General features: G+C 40.2%; 1 protein-coding gene across 1 annotated transcript; it reads right to left on the bottom strand.

Moving 5' to 3' along the window:
* Positions 1–431: 431 nt before the first annotated feature.
* LOC125709483 (pseudouridine 5'-phosphatase) lies at positions 432–18,340 on the bottom strand. The gene is made up of 4 exons (XM_048978000.1): positions 18,101–18,340; positions 17,497–17,715; positions 16,512–16,741; positions 432–2,069 (listed from the first exon to the last, which is right to left on the bottom strand). The coding sequence occupies exons 1-4, from the start codon at positions 18,159–18,161 to the stop codon at positions 1,893–1,895; spliced, it is 687 nt and encodes a 228-aa protein (XP_048833957.1). The 5' UTR covers positions 18,162–18,340; the 3' UTR covers positions 432–1,892.
* Between the last annotated feature and the right edge of the window lie 8,193 nt (positions 18,341–26,533).

The following is a 26,533-nucleotide window of genomic DNA, read 5'->3' as shown; positions in this document are numbered from 1 at the left end:
CGCTGATTACACTGAGGATCAATAACGGCATTTTAAAAAATAGTTGGCCGCTGGTTAGAGTCATTTATTGCTTGTCATCATGACACACTATTTTTCTTCCAGGTTCATTTTCTTTTTAATTGCTGCCCAAAATTTCAATCTCAGTTCCACATATGTGCAATGCAGGTTGTGTGGAGGGTTATATTGTTTTATAAAAAAAAATAAAAAATACTCGAGAGAAGTGCTATCGCTTCCTTACTTCCATCCATCCATCCATCCATCCAGTTTATGATGGAGCAGGTCATAGGGGATCCCGGAGTCTTTCCAAAGCAGCCATAGGGTACAAGCTTAAGGTATACTTCGGAAAGCAGGAACATGGCAGATTAATTATATATTTATAATAAATAATTAATAATTATTTGGATAATTTTTCATAAAAAAACACTGACAAGGAAAATCAACAGAAGTTTAATATAAAGTAACTTGGATTTTATTAGTCTTATAAGCACACCATGTTTGCTTTTTACCATTTATAAAGATCATCCAAAATCATACTGGAAAAATAACACGTTTTTACCGCAATAGAGAATTTACCAAAACATGATGGTCAGATTGATGGGATGATACTATGCAGCAAGGCCAAAGCTGAACACTGTCTCCAGTGACGGGAGCTTCTGGGGATTCTGAGACGCTAATCCCCATTCAGGATTATCTGGAACAGCCGCTCAGCGCGACAGTCACACTTACTCGTGAGTCCAGGTGGTCTTTAAAGCATTATATAATGTTCCTGTCCTGCCCTTTGTATCGCCTGCTTCCTGCATTCCTCCTCTCCTCGCCTCGAAGATGGGAAAAAAAAAAACATTTACACACCACTAAAAGAAACGACAAGGGAAGAATGCTAAGGGACTCGCATTCCACATTCACTGAAAAAGCAGTGAAGTCAGAATTGGATTGTCGACATCACTGCTGGTCCGTGACTCGCTGTCGGAATTATGGAGTCACGGCACAAAACACGGTCGTCTGAGTTTGAGGTAGTGAGCATTACAACGTGGGTGGTCGCTTCAGCTGAGCTAGGCAACAATGCCATTTATTATTCTCTTCAAGTATAATCCTGATTCAGAGATTATATTTTCATTTCTGATCTCTACTGGTGCACCTGACTATAGTCACCTGTGGCTCTCATCTGTTTTATGTTGTTTCTTTTGTCCCAAGAAATCTATTAGACCACATACCAACCTGCTTACCTGAATTTCCTATTGCCTCCAATTTGAAAACAATGGAGAAGAGAATGACAGCCACAGTCTTACCTCAATTTGTCCTGTCTATCCTGCTGAACATGCAGACATTCTTACTTCTACATGTACTTCAAAACCGCAAAACCTTCCAGCAACAACTCAAAGTATGAGTGATGAAATCAAATACAGTAGGAAGTCTCAGATTACCCAAATTCTGAGATGAAAGGACACAGCAGGAGTAAGAATGTGGTGTGAAATCCAATTTTTGGTGCAGGTAGAGGCCCTTTGCGAACTGTCACCTGGGGACAGAACACAGGCGCGTGCGTCGTCTCTCCAGCACCATTCAAGAACATTAACCCAGGACGTGCTGGGGGTGTGAGCTTCCTGTTAAATCTCTGCTTAAGAACCCCAGATCGGTGAACAAACCATACCGCTCCAAGTTTGAATGATGAAGGAGGAGTTCTGGCATGGCTCATAACACCACATTACGCCACATTATAACGTCACAAAACAAGACAAGGAAAAAAGAGCTCGTTATTTAAAGTAATAAAACATACCGATCTTTCCTGAATAGTGGATAAAACAAATCAATGTCATCGAGAAGAATGTGACTAGTTTTGCAGGTTTAATTTAGCATGAACTGTATGGATTGTTGAATCTCTGTGCACTGATGGCAGCTCAGCTGCAGGCTGGAAGGCCGAAGAGATCCGGCCTAAATTCCTCCAGCGTGGTTAGCGTCAGCGTGGCGTCCCGCGTTAGCCTCTGGTCCAAGTTGGCATCAGGGACCATCACCACCTGCATTCCAGCCGCCAACCCTGCCAGGACACCATTGGGCGCGTCTTCAAACACCAAGCACTGTGGACAGAGGATTGACAGTCAGTATTACCTCATGGCCCCATGGGGCACACTGAGTTAACATATTTAGCAACCATGTCCTCAACTAAAAACGTTCAGCCTGGCTTTGCTTCAGAAACATGGCTGAACAAAGACAGGAACCCCGTGGCGCAAAGTGAAGTGACCATGCCATAGGTGCACAAAGGCAACTTCCCGTCCCTCTAGCTGAACCATCAGAACAAGCCTCAATGAAAGCCTCGCCATGTAAGTCCACTTTGGGGAAAAAGGAGAATGTTCAGAAGGTCTTTCTGCCTCCCATTAATCCTTCAGCATGTTCTACATCCTGAATTCTTTATCACTGTGTTCCTGGACCTCTATTATGGAAATCACATCTTGCCTGGAAGTTCAAACAGTTCTTTGAGGATAAGAGATATTTCGAACAAGTACTGCTAAAGAGCCAAAGAAAAGCCTCTGCTCCGAATTTCTTACAAAATGCCCAGCATTCCGTATATTTCTTGAGGGGAGAAAAAAAGAGAAAGCAGATTTCCGGTTCTTTCCGGCTCAGTTCATGGGCGTAATTGTCATTTGTGAAGCATTTATCAATCCGTTTCAGAAACCTTTCTATGTATTCCCAGAACAAAGACATGTACTTGACTTGCCCTCTCTGAAAGACCTAATTGACTTTGGTGATGTCACTAAGCCTTTGGCTGAGAATAGACAATGACTACGGAAGGTAACGCACATAATGGAAAGGCTTAACAAATTCCCTTGAACTAGGACCAATTAAAACTGTTAATTACCCCAGAAGCCAAGCAAATGGCCTATAATTATCATAGTTGTATTGTGAAGGAAAACAAATGCATCACACTCATATTAGCTGAGCTACTGATACCCACTTTGAACATCAAATCATCATTCTCTAAGCATATAAGGTGAACAGGGAAAGATTCAAACAAACCATCTGAGCGTAAAGTAACCACATACAGACTGACATGACTGTACTATGTTCTACACAGTTTAATACTCAAAAAGTCTAATGAAACTATACAAAATTCAGCCTATTAAAAAACAGTCGCTCTAAGTAAATACTTACTGTACTGTATGAGGCACAATATTTGTCCAAAAAGAATGTGACTGATGCCTCAACATCACTTGAAGGTAGATATCACAGGAGAGGCGGGAGAGGCACAGTGGGAAACTGCAGTGCACCAGCCACTGTGCAGAGCTTGCCAGAGAAACCACACAAACTTTGTGTTCAAACACACGATTTACTGGCATCATTCAAAGGCCAGTGCCAGGTGGAGAAACATGTTCATGACTGTAGATGGTTTTTCCAAAGAATAAAACACAATGTAATGTTATTTCGTTAATAAGTGGTGGCAGGTTTCACCATCAAGCTTAAAGCATTATCGCAAAGCAGCAAAGTGAACATGTCGACTAGTATCTGCATTCCATAGCAGGCACCCCATTCCCCATAAGCAAAAGAACGTGAAATTTGCTATAATTAAAGACACAATAATTTACTTTTTAGGGTCCTTTTCAAAAAACACATACAGTAGGATGAAATGTCTTCAGAAGAAATCAACTTTTATACATGAGGGCTGAGAGATAACTAATAAAAACGGCCAACAATTCACATGATACTCTCGGGGTTAAATGGTAATGGAAACACACACATTTACAAAGTAAATGCAGGAATACACACTTTAATTTACTCAGCTAAAAATTGCTATTGGCATGGCAGCACGCTAATAGCCGTATAATTAGCCTTTATCTACCGGCCCCTCAGCCTCACAGTATTATGAATTAAAAATATATATCCATTTGTGGTGGCCAGCTTCTGAGGTGAACACTCAAGCGCTCACAGTGCAAAAATGTTAGGTGGCACAAACTTTTGCGAAATGTAAAACTCCAGGGGAAGGTTCATTAATGTTCCTAAAGGAAATACTGCCTGATGATGTCTGAGCTACAAATCAGTGATTATGATCTTCGCACTACGCCCGATTTGTAGCACAGAACACTCTGTCTGGTTAAGATATTTGTTAAAAATGAAGATATCTGCACTGGTACGATGTGTCAATCTTGGTCTATATTTACAACCAATATTTACGGATATTGAAAGTTAGCAGAGTCAGTTAAAATACAAGTACGGATTGCTTTGATCAGCTAAATTCCATAGTGAAGGACAAGGGAATCCGTCAGCTCGTTCACCGTTCATAAGAGGTCCCACTACTGGCCAGTGACATGACTGTTATTCATTATTAAATCTGGCCTGCAGATCGGTTTTCCACAGAATAAAAAATGATGTAACATCAATCTGCATGAGCAACCCCCCACCCCACCCAGTTAGTCTAGACGAAAGCAGCCAATCACATAATACTCCCTTAATTTTATTTAATTTCTCCCTATACAGTTCAGTAGTTGGCAGTAATTACACAGGCTTGTTCTCCTTGTTAAATAAAAATAAAAAATAATGTTCTGAGATTCTACTCCTTTTATATTCCATTAATACTGTGTAATTAAGTTCCCACGGTCATATTTGCGATATTTTTTTCCAGTTAAGTTAAAATGAACTTAGGTTGTGAAAACAATTGAATCATGGTTGCAATTAAAAATTTCTGATGAATTGAATTGTTCCCTAAATAACTGCAAATTGCACGCATACTACACATACATGTTCCCTCCAATCTTAAATTTCACCTCTCTGTGGTTATGTAATGGTTAACTACCTAAAAACCACATAATAAATGTAGTTACTTTTAAATCACGTGAACCTCAAGGCTCGCGGACCACCTACTGCCCACAATACAAACCTCGGTTTTGGGTTCACGGTTTGGTGCAATTTTGGTTTAGCAGAAATAACTCTGAAATTATGTAGGCCTATTACTAAAAATGCAAACACAAATACAATTAGGAACAACTGTAAACCAGATGCAATGTGTCTGATGTTAACGTGTCTGAATAACGAAACCTAAGGGATGCTTATTTCAACATAAAATAAACTGTAGAAATAATGTAAAATAAACATAAATTGCAAAATAACACTGCATAATAGCATGAAGTAAACATGTTCTTTACCAGCAAGTATATATACAGTAACACAGCTGACAAACACAGCTGTCTTGGTCTTACAGGTATCTACTTTTTCTCTAGTGCTGGTCTGATTTTTCAGGAAATCAAAATGTTCCCAAACTGCCCATGACTGAATGACTGTAACTCATAGCCATAATTAGTACAATGCTTTCCATGTTGAACAACTATATGCAAATTTAGCTTCTGCTTGTGTTAAGAAATGTATTTATTCGTTTCACTGTGCATTCTGTAACAAAAATGATGAAACTGAATGGCACATGACAAAAATGTGTCCTGCTACAGCCCTGCCTGGGACATGGCGATCATCCCATGCGAACCCACACTACACCTTTCCTCTTCTGTCCGCCCCCAATACCCCCCTCCCCCAATGAATAATAATTCATCAGCCCCGTGGTCACATTTGTTATAATTCTGTATCTTCAGAAAGGCTTTTATATATCGTTGGTTAGTTTTATTTGAAAAGAAAATTTTCAGGAACAATGTTTACTGCAGAATTCACATTTGTATATGTTATTTACATATAGTAAAGAAATCAAACAAAATAACTGTAACATTTGGGTCATAGTATTATAGACTAAATAACCAGCCATTGGCTGGCCTGGAAATTCATTGGTGGTGGTTAACATGACCCTTCTACTGATTGAGTTTGATACCCCTAGTTTAAATTGTTATCCACAAAATGTGAACGGGAAAGCCTGTTAACCATAGCAGAACAGGTATATGACATGTAGGATGGGGAGTTATGAGCAGGGCTAAAGGTCTGGGATGAGTGTGGCATCAGGGTCTGGGAGCTTTTGAGGGAGGAGAAAAAAGGCATGGAAATGTGTGTGTAGATGCACTTCTGGTTCGGGGCCACAAATATCAGTGCATAAAGGAAAAGAAAAACGCACAGAAAACTAAATTTGGTCACCTGACACATTCTTCAGGGAGAAGCACATAACACCCCCACCCCCACGAGTCAAAAACGCACACAAATGCAACTGTTGATGAAAGAGATCAGGTTTTCAACACCACACTTTTTGGGTGACAAAAGAAATTTAAATAAAAACAGTCGAGTTAACAATTTATGGCATTCAACAGCCATGTGACAAAGCAGATCTTAGAAATGCCTGATTCTATTTCACTTTAATTTAAACAAAAACTGTTTACCTTAGTAAAGGTTGAACGAAGGCGCACACCTCGATCCCCAGCTCGTTATTGAGGGAGGCTTTTTGAAATGCAGTCTAACGAGCAGCTCAGTGACATCCAGACCAATATTTGATTGCCAGCACTAGTACTGCCCCCAATGGGGAGGTCTTGGGGATGCTCATCACTCCAGGATGCTGTCGGGGCAGTGTCTAAGGGCTGTGCACGTCACTCCCACACCAGGCCCAAACATACACGCTAATTCCTGCACAGAGGACATCTATCTAGATGAACACTGGAAACACTGTGACACTGTTCATTCATTAGACCTTCCTAAGATGGCCGTTGTTACCCACACACGCACAACTGCACACACTACTCCTGACAGATCAATTAAGGAATTTCAACACCGCGTAGACAGCGAACTGATTTCACAGCCCCATATCAACAGAGCAGACTAGACAAAGGGAGCGTAAGCATTGACGCTGCAATGGAACACAGGGTTTAAGAGTAAGATGCAAAGGAGAGATCCGTCCAGGCCAATGACAGTGATAGATTACAGTATATGCTGAATATACACCTGTAATTTTTTTTTTATGTGCACTGAAGCCTAAACTGGCTGAAAGAGAAACATACCCTTTATCTGCAATTTTAAGCAAAGAACTCTGAGCAAAAAATCATTTGCACAAAAAACATTTATCATCTGTAACGTTAAGGTTTCTCCTGTATTGTCAGTCAGAAACCACTGTCTGACAATGTACTTCTACAGGCTACCAGGCTCATGTGGTGAGGAGTGATGCCACATGCTTCATGTCAGGGCTTTGACTGAAACTGCTCAGGGGCAGAGCTCTCGGTCTGATAACGATCTGCAAGGCTTACCAGTGTTTCTCAACCGATTCCTCAAAGACCCAAATTTTTGCTCTCTCCCAGCTGCCAACACACATGTACTGGTTTTTGGTGTTCTTGACGGTGTGGTTTGCTCTTGATAGTTTAGTTCAAGTATGCTGAGATCTGTCTTCATCACCCCCTTACAAGACCTAAAAATGGCTTAAAGAACCAACTGGAAGTCTGGATGAAAAAAGATACAAGTGTAATGGGATGTGTTACATCTCACATATAACTAAAAAAAAAAAAAAATTACCTGTTCTGGCTTTATACTGAACTGCTGATTATTTTCCTCTGGTAGGTGTTTGTTTTCACACCAATATTATTTTGATCCAGATGTACAGAACTTTGCAAAAGTTTCAGGCAGTAAAAGAAAATGTTTAAAGCTATTTATCTGGGTAGTAAGTGTGTCTTTGCTCTGAAAAAACTCAACATTAGAACATATCAAAATAACACAAGGACATTTTTTTTCTTTTCTCCAAAAAGTTACAGTTGTCTTGCGGACGAAGTACACCGCTTCAGTTCAGGGGCACCCCAGCCATTACATGGATTTGTTAAATGTCACCACAAGCTCATTTATTTTATTAGTTAAACACTCGATGAGGTATTGATTAGTAGAACACCACGTTTGGCTAATCGGGTCAAAAAATACATTAGTGTATCAGATGGTAGCAGCAATTACTGGGGTGAATTTAGGAGAGGTTTTGAAATAGAAAATACAGTTCAACCAAAATAATACAACAGTTTTACAGCACCATGGAGATCATTTAAACATGATACCCTTTGCTTAAGACTTTTGTGCAGTACTGCATACAGTATACCAATTTTAAAAGCTGAAACTTTCTTCCTTTCTGTATATTCATACAGGGCATGAGGAGGGAGACACGCTAGAAGAGATGCAGGCCTGTCACAACACATGGACTCACTCACACACAACACTGGCAATTTGGAGACACATTTGACCAATGCAGGTCTTCATGCTGTAGGAAGGAACCCATGCAAACACAGGGAAAATCTACAAACTTAAACTGAGCCAGGGCCAAGAACCAGGGATCTATGGAAATGTGAGTCTTCAGAGGAAATGGCTGAGCCCCAACACACGGAATTCTTTTGTCATAATTTGATTTGCTCTTGGCCTCTGTTTAATTGTGTTTTAATAAACTAAATGACAACCACTTGTCTGCCTTGTCCCAGATTAGTTTGTGAGAGACTTAATGCAATGTCTTATTTGTTATTTTTTGCTTTAATGGCTAGAAAGATACAGTTCAGAATTGAATAGAGGACTCAAATAAAAATTTTGGAATATATATGGACAGTAAATACATATGTATACGCATGCTACAGGCCAGAAGTTGGGCCCATCCTCTGAAATTACTGTAAAGGATGCTGTGAATCTGTGCTGCTGTGATAAAGGCAATTTTGATGAAACTCGTACTTAGGTACATTCATTAAATTTCCATTACAATGTAAATTATAAATTGTTACATTACACGTCAAAACCAGTCAGTTACATTTGTTTTAAGTATTTCTAATATTTTCTTGTAATAAGAGTTTGAAAAAGCAGTGTGTTGTTTATTTTTTTTAATCAGAGGGTGGACCCAACTTCTGGCCTGTAGCATGTGTATTTACTGTCCATATATCATCAAATACCTACTGACTGCTTGTTTTTGTTGTATAATTACATGCATTGTTCAGTCATTCATTGCAAAGGACAATTACTGCGAAGTAATTGTGGAGGGTGCAGTATATTGAGTCACCTCCGACTGCTGTAAGAGTCTGGGGCTGGTGATAGAGCAGTTAAGCTTGGTTCAGTTAATCATATGGAAAGCTGGGGTCTGTATGTATTGATGCTCAGGACTGACAACACCAAGTACCTTTGCGGGCATGTGCAGAGCACTCTATCACCCACACGTATGCATTCGACATTCACATATGTTACAGATTATTACACCCCCGGAAATGTTTAAAAGCCTCTCCTGTAAAAGGGGAAATCTTACTTAATGCCAATTAAGTTCTGGTGAAAGACTGAGAGACACTTTGGGGACAGGCCTCGACTCCGCGTAGAGAGACACTTTGGGGACAGGCCTCGACTCTGCGTAGAGAGACACTTTGGGGACAGGCCTCGACTCCGCGTAGAGAGACACTTTGGGGACAGGCCTCGGCTCTGCGTTGAGACACTTTGGGGACAGGCCTCGGCCCTGCGTAGAGAGACACTTTGGGGACAGGCCTCTGCTCCGCGTAGAGAGACACTTTGGGGACAGGCCTCTGCTCCGTGTAGAGAGACACTTTGGGGACAGGCCTCTGCTCCGCGTAGAGAGACACTTTGGGGACAGGCCTCGGCTCTGCGTAGAGAGACACTTTGGGGACAGGTCTCTGCTCCGCGTAGAGAGACACTTTGGGGACAGGCCTCTGCTCCGCGTAGAGAGACACTTTGGGGACAGGCCTCTGCTCCGCGTAGGGAGACACTTTGGGGACAGGCCTCGGCTCTGCGTAGGGAGACACTTTGGGGACAGGCCTCGGCTCTGCGTAGAGAGACACTTTGGGGACAGGTTTCTGCTCCGCGTAGAGAGACACTTTGGGGACAGGCCTCGGCTCCGCATAGAGAGACACTTTGGGGACAGGCCTCGGCTCTGCGTAGAGAGACACTTTGGGGACAGGCCTCTGCTCCGCTTAGAGAGACACTTTGGGGACAGGCCTCGGCTCCGCGTAGAGAGACACTTTGGGGACAGGCCTCGGCTCCGCGTAGAGAGACACTTTGGGGACAGGCCTCGGCTCCGCGTAGAGAGACACTTTGGGGACAGGCCTCGGCTCCGCGTTGAGAGACACTTTGGGGACAGGCCTCGGCTCTGCGTAGAGAGACACTTTGGGGACAGGCCTCTGCTCCGCGTAGAGAGACACTTTGGGGACAGGCCTCTGCTCCGTGTAGAGAGACACTTTGGGGACAGGCCTCTGCTCCGCGTAGAGAGACACTTTGGGGACAGGCCTCGGCTCTGCGTAGAGAGACACTTTGGGGACAGGTCTCTGCTCCGCGTAGAGAGACACTTTGGGGACAGGCCTCTGCTCCGCGTAGAGAGACACTTTGGGGACAGGCCTCGGTTCTGTGTTGAGAGACACCTGATGCTTTCAGCCTGTGGTAATAGCTCAACTCTATTTTGTTCCATGCATTTTTATTACAATAATGCATAGAATTTAGCATTGTTTTCATTTGGAGCATAATAGTAAGACATCATACACATATTTAAAACACATTGCTTTATGAGTTACATCACAACTAGTTTATTTTGTATCATGGTTTTATGAAAGAGGACAACAAAGTAACTTGAATAGCAAATCATCACAGCTTCATCACTATAAATATTAATATTACTTGATATATAACACAATGTATAGAAGCACATAGCTTTTACTTAAGCTCGTGGGTGGTTTGAAAAGGTCTGGAACTCTATGTGTAAAACATATACATAATTTTGCCTGCCTTTGTTTTGTAATTTAGTTTTATAGTAAGGTGGTGGGTGGTACTGCCTCACTCTTTCAGGGTTGAGGATAAAGGTAGGCAGTACACCGGTGTCATAGTCATTACCGGTGTGATTGTGTGCTGTGATATGGATTTGCACTATATCAGCAACACAGAAGTCAACAGCCTAATTATACAACAGCCTATTTATAAAAAATAAAGCATGTTATTTTCCTGAAAGCTTCAGTTATAATCTGAATATCTGTCCTTACATATACTATATAACAGGTGATGCCATGTCCTGAAAGCAAATTAACAAATTGTGTCGTAGCGGTGTGGACAAAAGACCTGGCATACGAGGCAGTGGGCACTCTGTCTCACCGCACTTGGGAGACAGTTTCCATGTTTTCTAGGAATCCTAACCACCAAATGATACATTTGAAGCTTGTTCATGGAATTCATTTGACTCCACTGAAACGATTTTACATGAATATTTCCTCATCTCCAAATTGTAATTTCTGTTCTCATGGGATATTAGGATCTTTTTTGCATTTTTTCGGATTGCCCACCCTCCTTTCTTTCTGGCACCAGCCAGCTACTGATATGTCTTTTCTAATAGGGAGGGATGTACTATTAACTCCCAATGTTTTCTTTTCATGATTTTTCGAACTTGACATTTATTCCTTTTCAAAAGAACCTTCTCCTTGATGCTTTTACAGCAGCTAAGAAATGATTTGTCGTCGGTACCCTCCTCACTCAATGTGCAGACGCTTATGGGCTCTTAGTTTGATGGACATTATTTCCATGGAGCTTTTAACAGCTTGCATGCATGGAGATACCCTGAGAACCATTGCTAGGTGGACACTTGCTTATGCCAAAGTTACGGAACTAATTGACCTCCACTGATTCTTGCTGTATGAATGCATTTATTTTTTCTACTTGACGTTATTTTTTTCTTTTGAGTTTACTCTATGTTTGTACGTGTTACATATTTTCGTATGCTGAGCAGACGTTCACCAGAGGGTTTGTTTTCTGGTGGGAGGGGTGAGTATAAATATTTTGTTTATCTATTCTGTAAGTTTTTTCTTATTGTATTGAGAAATAAAAAGTTAACAACAAATTCAAAACAAACATATTTTGTGTAATAATTTGTATAGTAGCAAATTAAAAAGTAAAACATATTCACTACATCAGTAAATACATGTGCCGCTGCCTTCATGCAAGGTGCCTTCATGTGCCGCTGCCTTCATGCATGGTGCCTTCATGCATGGTGCCTTCATGCATGGTGCCTTCATGCAAGGTGCCTTCATGCAAGGTGCCTTCATGCAAGGTGCCTTCATGCAAGCCCTTTCTGTTTGCGCTAATGTGCCGTTAGTGTGAATAACAGCAGCCAATCTAACCCTGCCTTCAAGTCATGTCAGAAAAATCGTAAATACAAGATGAGAGCACATGTAAGCCTCTATAAGGTCATATTTATCAGCGTGAAACTCAGGATTTTATTTAAGCCCCAAATTCCTGAGTTGGGGGCGAGTCATTACAACAATCATAGTGGAGGCGATGGATAGCTCCACTATGTAAGGCAAATTATTTTGATAGTAGCATATCATTCCGAAACTCCGAATTGTTTTAAATTTTGAGGAGATTATTCTTAAATTGTGTAGCATGAAAATACAATTTTTGTCTCAATATTTGACATGAAGCTACTTGCTGTTTGAGCAAGGGATTACGAAAAGTTTGAAGCTATAAATGCCATTTAGCATTGAAGGAATGAAAGCAAAATAAAAAGTAGCTTTCTTATCACCTCCATTTTGCTCCATCTTGATCGCTTGAACATGCCTCATGTTGTAATTACGATTTCCCAAACTCCCTAGGGGGATCTTCCAAGTAGGACTTGCAGGCAGCATAGCACCCCCGACCAAAAAGCCGTAATCTAAAGAGAGTGGCTTCTCTGTCCTGAAGTTCTGAAACTTAAATGTTTTTAAACACAGTATGTATTTTATAAAACGTTGGCTAAATAGATGTAGTTCACTGCTGACTCCATGTTCCTCCAAGTTTACGTTTATTAACTCTATAAAAAAATGTTATTTTTTATACAAAACAACTCAGCCCCCACCCCAACACCACCAACAATCACATACCATTATGTCTAAGTATAAACAAGGCTTGGGTGATATCTGTGTTTTCATACCATCGTACCTTCCAGACATTTCACCCCGGTATATGGTATATATTTTAAATAAAAAAATAAATGATAGCCTACTATAAATTCCAGAATCAGCCACAGCCTAAACGGGCTCATCGGTGTAGAGGAAAAGGAGGAGACACCTCCTTGCTGGGGAGTTAAAAAGATCTCCCTTCGTCTACTGACACCACTGTCACTGGCTGATCTGTGACTGCAGGCGAACTGGGTTCCACATATCCTGCACGCGCTCCAACAGTTTTCTGTGTGTTCACAGCGTATCTTGATTTTGTGGCATTAATTTACGCACATGCATTAATATTTGACCTTTTTTTTTTTTTTAAAGTGAGGCTCCAGTCACCACTAATGCTGTGCACTACAAGACAGTACGTCCCCTCAATATGGCATTTCCACATCAGGTTAATAGAAAGAGTCAGAACATCTGTATTTTCGATGGTCTTAAAAACAACACCTTTGGGATTTATAAATGCTGGGCTATATCGTAATACCATCATACCTCAACAATTCACAGGACCAGGAAGATACCCCCAATTTAATTGCTTGAAATTTTGCTGTACATTTTCATAGTACTACGCATTCAGTAAGCCTTCAACAGAGACCGAGAAATATAAAACTTGAAAAGGACGTGGTGGTGGGGGGCGGGGGTGCTTTCTCTGTTCATGCAGGAGATCTAATGGCATAAAGATTAAAGAAGCTAAACATACAGTTATGCAAAAGACAGCCAGGAACAGACATGGTAAGTAATGATATTAAAAATTAAACAAATGTTGATGATTCATAGGGTGAATATTCTAGCAAATTCCCCCCCATCCTGGCCCCCCATCCTGGGTTGTTCCCTGCCTTGTGCCCATTGCTTCCGGAATAGGCTCCGGACCCCCCGCGACCCAGTAGGATAAGCGGTTTGGAAAATGGATGGATATTCTAGCAAATTCTAGTCAATACAAGGTAGAAAACACACTGAGAGGGGGATTTTTCAAATTAACACAGGTCAGTTCTGGATGCAAGTAATACATTTTAAGGAGGCAGTACTCCACACAACTCACATATTCTGCTAACAAATCTGCAAATGTGTACTAGGGATTTCATGAATCATGTCTTTCTTGAAAACTAGCAACTTCACTTTTAAAACGTATGACAGAGCCCTCCATAAAGCTGGGTAAAATGAATGGCAATGATAAGATTCGAGTTCTAGCTGATCGCTCCAATCACAGTTAAGATGTCTCCTGATATCTACTCCATTCGGGGAAGTCACAGTGTGTTAAAATTATACCTCATGTAACCACAAAACTCTGCAGCCTGGCTTTATGTAAAAACATGAAACACAGCAGTACAATTGCTCAAGACATGCAGTTAGTCTGACTGAAATCTCCAAGCTGCCCATAGTTTTTGATTGTGTGTACATGTGTATCCCATCCTATGCTGTCTGGGACAGGCTCCTGGTGATTCTGAACACAATAAGCGATTGGATAATGGATGGACAAATAGACTATAAAAACAATTACACGTATAAACAATTAACTTACCTATATAAATATAAGCAACAACAGTGAAAAGCACAAGTAGGCAAGAGCAAAGTTTGAAAAAAGCCATCATCTGCTTTGGCGAATGGACGGAGGTCCTTCCACACGTTAGGACTCAAACGTCACTGTCCAGTATCAATACGATCAATAGTACCAATCACACCCAAAAAAAAATCATATCACTTCAATAACACGACAACACAACATTTTCATATATCATTTTCACCAGTTTTTTTTAGAGGCAGCCCCAATAATTCTTACAGGGTATAATGAAGGAATGAAACAGCAGATCGTCATTAATTAAGGTCAGATTATTCCTTGTGAACAATTAATGGAAGGCAAATGCTGTGAGGGAGTGAAATTGAGAGAGGAGAGGGCGCTCGATTCCATGATGGAAGAAGGGTCTCTTTCCCTTCAGGTATCCTCGTGGTGATTAATGAAGATTGCGCTCATTCTGAATGCATTACGGCATGCGGCGGCGCATAGTGTCACCCGCGAGCTGCCACCCTCTTTCGGAAAAGCACGTCACGTCAAGGGAACCGGTCATCGTTTATTATTCCACGCCACATTTCAGCAAGTCCTCTGGAGGCTGCCTCACGAGTTACCGAGTCAAAAAAACATCAAAGCCAGAGTGTGAGAAGCAAGAGCACAGAGCTGTGGACCCAGAAAGGCTGCTCTGCATAACAAGAGCACCAACTCAGACATGTCTGAGCAACTAACACATGATGTTTATTGCAGCGATTTTGGATTTTCTGTTTCAAGAAAATGTTAATCAGGGGGTAAATTAGTTCTGAGCCTGGTGAGCCTGGACCCAACCCCAGAAACAGCGAAAGCTTGGAAACCACTGAAGCAGCTTTACTTTGGCCAGAAAAAGAGCAGATTCACATCAATCCAGTCATTAAAACTGAGCAAGTTATTTTCTTGATGTATTCCAGTGTGGATACAGTGACCTGACCTGACCTGTACACTGACGGCATAATGCAAAACTGACAAAAAGCTTAACTCTAGCTATTGTGTCATCAATACAATTACAATAGAGAGTGAAATACTTATTAATATTTCAGTTGATAAAGAAAAATCATCAATCCTACTTGCAACTGCTTATCAAGTGCAGTGTCACAAGGAGAACTAGGATCCTATTCCTTTATGCATATTAGAGGATCAATAGCAAAATTGACTTCAATACCAATGTCAGCTTTGGTACCACCATATTAATACAAATGGATACTAAATCAATACTATAAAACATTCCCAATGAAATATTACACTGCTTTGCAACAAACCGGCATATTAGAAATTAAACCAACAGCAACAACCTATAATCATTTTTACCATTAACAATGAAACTGGCATAGATCAGCACAATTCCATTCAATGCTCAGATTCTGATATTAATTTAGCCTAAGCTGTTGCAAAGCATGATCAATAATACACTAACGTTACAATTACATTAGTCTTTGTTCTCTTCATCATTTGGCCTAGCCTACTTTTCATCACTGGGGAGAGAGATATGAATGAGCTTGCACGTAGGCTAAACATGACTTTTAAGAGAAACACAAAACATAATAACTTGTAAATTACATCAATATGTGTCATATCTGTTACCATGACGATCTTTAAAAGTTGTAAATAAATCAGGGTGAGCGCTAGGGTGAGAGATGGATGCTTCACCAGGTTAGACATATTGCCGCTTTGTATCAGCGTTTGCATACTGGGACTGTTAGATCCACAGGTTCACTCTTTTCATTCAATTTAAAACAAAAATACTGCCATTTTTCACTCTGCCAGCCTGTTTATAAACTGTAGGCAGGTAGTGGGCAACAGTGGATTCCATACATGGGGTTCCAGACTAACTTTTCCAGTGGCAGGACTGGTGCTACCAACTTTCTCCGTTTATATCTGAGAAATTATGTATCACAATTTGTTATAAATTTTTGGTATCACAATACAATACCGATAACCGATAAATCGATAAACTATAGTGCATGAAGGGGTACAGTCAGGACGCGAGTAGAAGAAGATCATCACAGTCAGACAGGGTTCGAACACCCAACCCTGCTGGTAGGAGGTAACAGTGCCACCCGCTGACCCACCATGCTGTCCCAAAAAACTCTGAACACTAAAATAAGAAAAATCATTTACTGAAACACACAGATTCAGATGGGCAAGGTGCTTTACTGCCTCACCTTCTCTGGCAAAGGTGCTGGGGTAAATCTACCGGCGCAGACCAGGAAGGGCTCGGGGTGTGGCTTGCCGTTCTTTACGTCCTCGTCATCGCCGAGCACCACGTGGTGAAACAGGCCAAAGAAGTCTTTGTGCTGGCTGGTCTTCATGTCGAACGTTAGCCGCGCAGAGCTGGTGGCCACAGCCATCGGCACGCCTTCACTGTGTAGGTGACGGACGAGTTTCTCCACGCCTGGATGGGAGGATGCCGGGGATGTGAGGAGTTCCAAAAGAACACTGTGCACATTTTTTCCAGAATTCACAATTTCCAGTAAAAACATATCAGTATGTGTCAAATTCTTCTGAATGCATGTCATCTCTGCACATAACAAACCTATTACTTGTGGTCCCTCTATAGCACTGTCATCAGTACCATAAGGTGCAATGATTTTAAAAACACTTTAATTTTAATAGCAAATACAGATTTTTAATGACTATAATTACTAAATAAACCATATAGGATATTAAATTTCAAGTATATTTAACCTCACTGATAAATCACTAGCATTTGTACTTAAGTGTAATTATGTTCAGGCTGTAGGTTACTAGCTAGTGGAAAATGTTGCTGGGTGGCTTGAGGTTATTGTTGGGATTGCAGGTCCTATGGAATTGCAGTGAAATTCATTGGAGACACGATGCACATTGCATGCCCAAGCTCAAAGGAGCACACAGTGCTAAGTTTTACATCAACAGCCGAAAAGCAGCTACTTTATACTGCTGAATCGCTGAAATGGTTGACACATGTCTTGCTAGTGCCCATATTTGACAAAACTAATTGTGAGGCACCCAACCATGCAGCTATCTTTTATGCTGACACTAAATGTGATCAGTAGGACAAAATAGGAGAGATGTGCAGTGCCGGTTTTTGCAGTGTAGGAGATATAAACCAGCCCACAGCCCATCAGGAAAGATAACAGAAGGAAAACATCACGTTCACTAGACAGTCACCTGGCATCAGCTTAGCTGTAGGGAACAGTTCCTGCTGTATCTTTCTACTTTCCTCTAGTAGTTCTTCAGGTGTCATTGGAAGTGCAAGGGAGTCCCGGATTATGCATGCTGCATCTAGTGCCTTTTTGCCCATTACTAATGATTTTACCTCCCAAGTGTACTTCTTACCAAACCGATCACATATCTGTTGGAAAGAAACTGTATACAGCCTCTCTGTATCTGCAATCAAAACAACAACAATAATAATAATTAACCCACTGATTATTATTAATAATACATTAATGTCACTTGAATGTCATATTTAGTAAAATCTTATCTTGCTCGTGAAAATCGTTACCATCATCATCATCCGCCAAATAATTTGTTAAATAATGTTAACTTTGCCCTGGGCGGCGTTGTAACTGCGCAAAGACAGCAAGCCCTGCCCCATCGAGCGAAGCGTAGGTCAAAGTGCAAAATTATACTAACTGCCCATAGCTATTATTGATGTTCTCCTTGTTCCGAACGTGGACTTTAAGTGTATTTTTAAACGCCCCATAATTATTCCTCCCAATAAAGGAGCTGCACTAAGCTACCGAAGGGCTTTCTTTAAGCATTTACGAACCCAATAGCAGTCCGTCCATGTCGAAAATGGCATGTGTCACTGGCTTGAAACTCGCCTCCATCTTCTCTGAATGTATCTACGGAAAAAAAAGCACGGTCCGGCATACGAATTGGGTTTATAATGAATATATATTTATATATTTTCATGAAAAGTACACACAGCACTATCTAAAACTGTGAAAGAATACAGACGAGTCGCAAAGAGACAACAGAGATCGCAACACGGAAATAAAATGAAACCATTGCTTGAAGGGAAATGTAGTTGAATTCTGGGAGTATCTACAAATTACGTATTCAACCGAAAACGTTGGTGAGCATATTAGTACAAGGAACACAAATAAAACAAACGTAATAGAACTGTTATATAGAATCTTGCAGCGAATAAGATGCTAATGTAGTGTTCGTTCTACGTACGTATGGTTACTATTGGTTGTTATATGTTAATCTGTTGTACCTTCCCCATAAGTTACTGGGTACACAAATAATGCCTATCTGAGGTGACTGGTCTGCATACAAGTATTATTAGATTGTGTCATTACACTAATGCCGGTGCTTAGATCGACATCAATTATTTACCATTTCCTCATTCAGTGGCTGCTGATTATAGGTATAAATAATAGGTTATAGATTATAGGTTTTGTAGTTTATCTAAACTGGGTGAACCCTAACATTGTGCCCTGTGCAACGTGGAAGAGGCTTCTGTTCCACCATGGGCCTGACCAGGGTAAGCAGGTGGCGGATGGACGGACGGACGGATGGATGGATGGATGCATGGACAGATGGAGTTTCCTACTTTACAGTATGTGAGGGAACCAGTGATCAGTGCAGGGAGTCTTTTGGCATGTGGCAGAAATATTTCACCAAAATGAGTTCAGGCTGCAGAAACTAATCTGTTCCTTGCCTTAAAGGGCTTGTGCCCTTGATATTGTCACTGAGCATCACAACACAAAAAGTCAATAATTTCCCTACATTCTGGTGGTCATTGATCTTCCAATTTAAACCAGATTACAATCCCTCCCTCACGGCCAGATATGTGGTAGAACAGATTACAATGGCTATCACAGCTACAGCACTTCCATAAGTACTACATAGAGAACTATTTATGTGAGTAATAGGCATGTCCTGGAAGATGGATGGAAATTAACCAAGGCTTAAAAATAAACATTTTAGAAGCCACACATGAACGATAGTTAATTGTGAAAGTGTATATGTGACAGAAATATGGAGAAGCATACACTAAATCCATAGCATTGATATATACTGTAGAGTACCTACTTTAAAGAGCTATGTACTAATTTCATATATTAACATGGATGTAAACATTCCTGTTTTTTCTTTTTATATTGCTGCTACATTTTTGTTTACATGCACATCTGTTCAGTTGTCTTAGAAAGAAGAATTAATTATAGATTTCAGACAGACCAGTGGACCTTTGATCTATAATCCCTAATATTGAATTAAATATCAATATAAATAACATGTGTCTCATTAGGAAGAACAGAGTTTCAGGGGACTTACCAGGTCTGTTTAACAAGTGTATGGATTTTAGTCTAATTGTCTGAATGAGCTCTTTTCCTGGCAGTTCTTGGCACTGGTCCACTGTGTTGTGTGCTTTTAGGCGCAATGGAAAAGTCAAATATTCCATGGGGAAAAATAAAAGACCAAAACCTTTTCAACCAGTTAATGTTAAAAATAATTTAAAAAAACATTGGAAGTCTAATTATTAGATTTTTCGTTTTTTAATAGACTTGGGAGAACGTCAGTTGAGATTTTGTTATTCAAATTAATATTTAATCAAAATTGTTTTTCATCCTTTTTGGCCTGAAGCTCATAAACATCACAAAATTTTGCTTTAGTGAAAATACCAAAAGTTCATCCCATATTGTTTCTCTTCATACAACTTCATACAATTCTCACTGCCAGTTTTTCAGTGATGGCTTTTGTCATTTTATTTTAACAACTAAGTAAGGCTGCTGTGAATTACATGTACAGTTTGATCTTATGTTGTCTGATATTCAGGTTTCAACCATTTACATCAGCTCAAATGACATTTTTAATTAAAAAAAAAAACATTGACAAAGAGAAGGGTGTGTTGCATTTATATAATTAGTCTTGCAAGTGTTTTCTTTAATTTTGAATAACTGATGTGTATTAGACGCTAGTGCTATTCCCCAATCATTCATGCATAGTAGATAATACGGGAGCTCGCATTTTAAATTAGCAAAAGTTAAACTGAATGCAAATATAACCACAAAAATCAATAGACTTTGCTGCAAGGAAAACAGAGCAGAGCAGTTCTTCAAATACAAATCAGTCCGTGATGATCGGTGGCAAAACACACATTAGTAACACAGACAGCCCTCCGATAAAAAGGGTAATGAAACACAACAGTTACCTTTTAAGGGAGCTCTTATGCATTTAGAAGCTGTATGACAGTCTTTGAAAATTACTTCGAACTGTAACTGCCTTTCATTGATTGCATAACGAAGAAATATCAAGATGTAACTTGGGTTAGTTCATTTAAAAAGATGTATTTTTTTAAGTTAAAGCAAAGAGAAAATCAAGGGTCATAGTTAAATTAATGCCACAAATCCATTTGTCCATTCTGTTCTTACTTAATTATCTGTATAACAGCAACAGTGTATTACCTGAGTTCTGAACAGGGCACCCATTGTCAGCAAGGCACAGTCAGAGTGCACTCACCCATGTTTCTCTCAATTGGCCGAGCGTCTGACTACCTGTACTAGGTTCTGACAGGAAATGGGCAGTTGACTGCAAGATATGTAGTGGAGGCATGTAAGAATTCAAGCACTTGAGATGGTGTTGAGGAGAAAAACAAAGTAGGGAGATCAGGGTCAGTCCTAGCCCATGTAACGCCCTAGGCGAGCACCACCACCAATGCCTCCCTTCTAAGTGAAATGGGCTGGCAAGTTGACACCCCCTCAGAAGCTGGCACACCACACTGCATGGTGGTTCAGGGCTGGCACAGCAGGGGGCGCGACTGCTACTAGAGGACGCCCTACATCGCGTTGCGGTTGTGTGCCAGCACTAGAGAGTGCGCAAGTACTTTTAGGGGCAAGAGCAAGCCAATTCACACTTGTGAAATCCGTTGGCTAAGTTGCCGCCCCCTTAGAAGTTGGCGCCCTAAGCAGCCGCCTATATTACCTGTAGGATTGACTGGCCCTGGAGTTAGTAGACATGAATTAGTTTAATATCTTTTAATGAAAGGCAACATAGGATGCTGTCACTTCTGTATATATTTCATAATTAACCGCAGTCGCTCATGGGTTCAATAACAATGAACTCAATATTCTACACTGACCGGCCAAAAAAAGTTGCTATTTGAATTTTTCGTTTGACCGCCTTTAGCTTTGAATATAGCACACATTTATCATGGCATTGTTTCCACAAGCTTATGCTCCCTCTTTAATTTCATCCAGATTTGCATACATTTTTCACCAAAATCCTGTACTGACAAGTGAGTTGAACTACTCCATAAAGCCTCCTTCAGCACATCCCAAAGACCTTCAATGAGGTTAAGGTCACAAATCACCAATTCATACGTGAAAATGATTCCTCATACTCCCTGAACCACTCCATTTGACAATTCGAACCCAATGAATCTTGGCATTCTTGTCCTGGAATATGTCCATGCCAACAGGGAAGAAAGAATCCATTGCTGATGGATGGAGGTGTAACCTGAACTTGAACTGTAGGGTTGAAGTATCTCCTGCTTTGATGGTGGTCCTGGAGTTAATAAGATGTGTCTGTAATATCATATTATTTCCCTTTAGATTCGATATTGTTAAAAAATAGGTTCCCTGCAGGTTTCTTAGACAGTCCCCATTCTGTTTTATCTGTGGGGGGTTGAAGAGAACAACTTCATCTTGTGACAGTGGTCTTTGCACTTTTCAGTGAATCGTACTTTAACTTAATTTCTGGAAGCAGATGCTAGTAGTTGAGTACTGATTAACAGTGTGGTCCTAGTATGTCTCTACATCACAAGGCATGTTTCTTCAAATAAGCAAGTTTTGATTTTCTCCACTAGCTCTTCTGCACTGCGGCCCACCCATCTCACTAACAAATTTGATTGTGGATATATTGGTGACATGTACTAAGTTCCAGACTGATCCAAAGTCTTTAAAGTTCCATTTTCTAAGGCTAATTCATATGACCTTGTACTGACAATACTGTATACTGAGATGTATCTTTTTGAGTCTTATTATAAATGCGTTTGGAAAAAAACGCATAAAAAATGTATCAGATATTCAAATGTTTTTAGGTATTTTCATACAAGGTTCACACAAGCTTTTGTAAGAAATAAATGGCAGGTTAAAACTACCAGAACAGTTATCATAGGAAGGCATTCATAATTCATATTTCAGATTTTGCAAAAAAAAAAAAAAAAAACAATGTAGCAAGCTGCATGAATAAACCGCAACAGTTTTTCAGACAAAATAAAGCAATATTGATATTATTCAAAGCCATCACAGTGAGTTCAAGTCATCAAAACAAATTTTTATTTAAATTTAAAATATAATATGAAATGATAAATACATGTGGCAGCTACAGAATCTACCAGAATGTACGTATTTTCTCATAGGAAATAGAAAATGGACTGTTGAGTAGATCATTTTAAGAAGCGATATATGCTTGACATGTCTCAAGAGAAATTGGCGAACTCCCCTCTACATTCTGAATTCTGTAAAACGTGTAATAGTGTGTGAAAACTGGAAAAAGAAAGACGAAGCCAGAGGTATAATCCGATGTGTGTCTGCATCCCCTTTATTAAGTTCACCTTAAAATATAACTACTGCTGCTTTTACCATAAAATATATAACTTTAGGACATTTACAGAGAAACCTCTTGGCTTTTAAATCCACCAAGAGAAAATCTATTGCAATTAGAACTTTGAACAGAAGATATATTTAACTTATTGAACTTATTCGGTGGAGTCCAAATTAAAGTTAAGAATAAGTCCTTTTGCAAGGAATTAATTGATCAGTGAAATAAAATGAGTCATTATGAAAAATACTGTCTGCTTTAATGCACTGAATACTTACCTCAAAAAAAGTACTGCTCACTTGTGAATATTGTATTCTGCAAATGAATAGAATATGTATAATAGCTGGAAACTAAAGACAAAGATCTCTGTCCTACTAAGACAAAGAACATGTCCTCCAAAGTCAAATATATGGATGGAAGTTCGGTTCAATAGCACTGACAGCAACCAGCAAGTATAATTAAAACCAATTTAATCAGTTCTAGACAACAGTATTAAAAATAAGTGACTGCTTGGAAAGACTAATTCCTAAATAAACCAAATTCTGTGTGTAAAAATGTCATTGTTTGCCTATGCAATGACCTGCACAGCACTCTGGGGGTTTAAAGTATACCACAGAGCTTTTCCCGTAGATTACATCACTTTCTCTTTTTTATCCAAATTGCATTTCATGAACTTTTTTCTGGGGTGCATTGGCTGCAACCTATTGAAAGGTGAAGCTTTCTTTGAATAAAGGTCCTAATGCTCCTTTCACAGCTAAAGGTAATTCAGATACATCTGTACCAGCAGAGCTGTTAATTGTGGTTTTAATAAGGCAATTCACCGGTTGAATTGTGACATGGACAAGGAAAATACATATTAAATAAACATCATTATATCCTTCTTTCCCTCCCTTTTCCATGACCACTGGTTCTGCAGTATGCAGGTTCGTAGGGCTCCAGAGTCAATCCCAGAAGCTATAGGTATAAAGCAGAGAACAACTCAGAATAGGAGCCCAACCCATCATAACATGCGTACTGTATATATAGGCGCGGAAAAAATTGAGACCACAGTACATTTTTTTTTGTTTGTTTTTTGGAATATAAACTCAAAAATTGACAGACACACAAATTCCCCCATAAATTGGGAAATGAGTGAAACAAAAAAATGTACATGTCTCGAGTTTGTGTGTGTGTGTGTATGTGTGTGTGTGTGTGTGTGTGTGTGTATCAGACTTCTGTGTTCTTTTCTGTTTCTCATTAATGAAGGGCTTCTTCCTTGCTTAATGGGACTTCAGCCCTGCTTCTAGGAGCCTGATATGAACAGCCCTTCACTTCACTCCTACGCTTAGGGTTTCCCATTCCTTTTGAAGGTCACTTGATGTCATCCTACGACTCATGAGAAACTGTCGGATAAGTTAACAGTCATCTCTGCCATTAGAAAGTCGCTTCCGCCCTTTACTTGGCTGCTTTCTGGTCTTTTCCAGTGTCTCCTGCTTCACCTTATCCTTGTGTGCTGCTCTCTTAGAAATTTTGAACCTGGAGGCAACCTGCTGCTCAGTGTAGCCTTCTGCCAGCAGAACCAGGATTAAACCAGGATTTAAAATGCAGATTCGTTTAAAAAGAGTGGTCTCTTCATTTTTCCCATGGCTGTGTATATGTACACACACACACGCACTCTCTCTCAGCCATACACACACACACCTACACACACTGTGCCATACTGTGTGTGTGGACCAAATGTTACCTACAGTGTTATAAAATCCTATTATTTGTATGTTGTAGGGGCCATTTTTCATATTTTGATTGGTTACTTACCTGTATGGTTAAGGGTAGGGATGGGTAGGAGTTAATGTCGTCATGTTGGGATTGCAGTTTTCCCCACAGAAATGTATGGAGAGTCCCCACAAAGATATAATGACAAACCTCTTTGTGTGTGTCAGTGTGTCAATGAGATTTCACAATTAAACTGTAATGTTGGCCTATATTCACCAATTTAGTTTGGAATATAAACTCAATAATTATTTATTTTAATGCTTCCTGGGGGGGCTTGAGTAAGACTGTGTTGGATAAAAAAAAAATAACTCTGTTAAGTGTTAACACTGTTAAGCAGCTTGAACTGTCTTTTCTCTTTAGTGCGGCTCTAATTAACAGTATGATAGTTGTCATCACTTGAAAGATCCAAAAAAGGAAGTTAAGAGTGTGCTCATTTGCATGATGAAGATAATAATAGCGATTATGACCCTAATGGCAGCATCTCCTGATTTTTGATTACAAACTGCGCTCGTGTAAATGGCGTGGATGGGCTGAAGGTGATTAGTAGCTTTCACAGGCATGAAGATTAACCTGTTGGCTCCCAAGCTGTCGTCTTGAATCGCGTATCAGGGATTATGAAAGGGATGTCTGGTAATGGCATAGATTCTGTGAGATACTGTAAGAGACACTGTGCTGTGATGTGGTATAATCTGGTACTGTTCTGTGACACGGCAGCCCATTAGAATCCTGCCACACATTAGCAAGGGCCGATCAGCACCACACAGGCCAATGGTAACCATGGTTTCCTTACCATTGTCCTCGTGGAGTGCCAACAGGACACAGCTGGTGACTAATAATTGCCCCAACGAGGGGGCAGGACGTCCTTCCCATATAAGGCTTAAAACGCACTCCAGGAAGAAGCCAGGGAGGTAAAGCAAAGGGCAAGTCAGCCATGCATGTGTGCTCCCTGCATGCGAATCCTGGAGGTTGACTGCCCTGAAGGAACTTCTGCCTCTTTACTGACCTGTTCTTTCATGCATTTTCCCTCTATTTTCAGTAATAAACCTTGCCCCTCAAGGGGCAATCTCTTGCACTCATGCCTTTTTTTTTAAACTGATATAAGGGGAGGAGATATAGACGTCAAAGGTCACAGTGAGGTCAGGTGACAGGTATGTTCATGCCCTGCAGTTGTGCCTTATTTCCAGCTATACAGTGGGTTCTGTTTTGTTTCCTTGGTTTTCAAATACAGAGCCAGACCCTTATACCTGAACCCAAACATAATTATAGTCCTCTGCACAGCCCAACACACTTTTGGTTCTCCTGTGCTTATCTTTGGTTCCCACCAAAAAGACCTTTCACTGTTTTGCTAAACCGGATTCCTTTCCATCTCAATGTTCCTATTCTTTTGTCACGACTTTGTGTCACCCACATTTTATTATCCCTCCCACCCAAAGTCTTACATACAATGCCTATGTACAGGGATGGACATAACTGGTATGCAAATACGCATTCACCTTTAAAAACGATATATGTGGCAATCAGTTGTTTATAAAAGCTGACATGTATACTTATCTTATGTGCTTTTGCGTGCTATGACGAAAAAATACCTTGCATTTTAACTTGTATACCTCAAATGAAGTAGAGTTAGTATATAAAGATTAAAATGCAGTATATTTTGTTTTCATATCAGTGCAAATGCAGAAAATAAGTACGCCTTTACACTGTTACCACAATCGATTGTCGCACATATCGTTTTTAAAGATGAATGCGTACTTGTGTGCCAGTTATGTTCATGCTTGCACTATACATAGGCGCTGTTCTGTATTAAAGACTGTGATGTAATTCTTCGTGACAGTATACCATTATACAGCCCTAAATATGTTTTTTCGTAGTTTTTTTTTCCTCTTTTAATTTATTA

Source organism: Brienomyrus brachyistius, chromosome 16 (genome assembly GCF_023856365.1).
Source record: "Brienomyrus brachyistius isolate T26 chromosome 16, BBRACH_0.4, whole genome shotgun sequence".
Classification (NCBI taxonomy): Eukaryota; Metazoa; Chordata; class Actinopteri; order Osteoglossiformes; family Mormyridae; genus Brienomyrus; species Brienomyrus brachyistius.
Note: the sequence above shows the minus strand (reverse complement) of the source record. Positions and strands in the feature narration are given on the sequence as shown.

Coding starts and splice junctions, on each gene's coding strand:
- LOC125709483 (XM_048978000.1), bottom strand. CDS start 18,161: ATGGAGGCGAGTTTCAAGCCAGTGACACATGCCATTTTCGACATGGAC. Junction 17,716..18,100: donor CATGGACGGACTGCTATTGG/GTTCGTAAATGC, acceptor TTTTGATTGCAG/ATACAGAGAGGCTGTATACA. Junction 16,742..17,496: donor TACAGCTAAGCTGATGCCAG/GTGACTGTCTAG, acceptor CCTCCCATCCAG/GCGTGGAGAAACTCGTCCGT.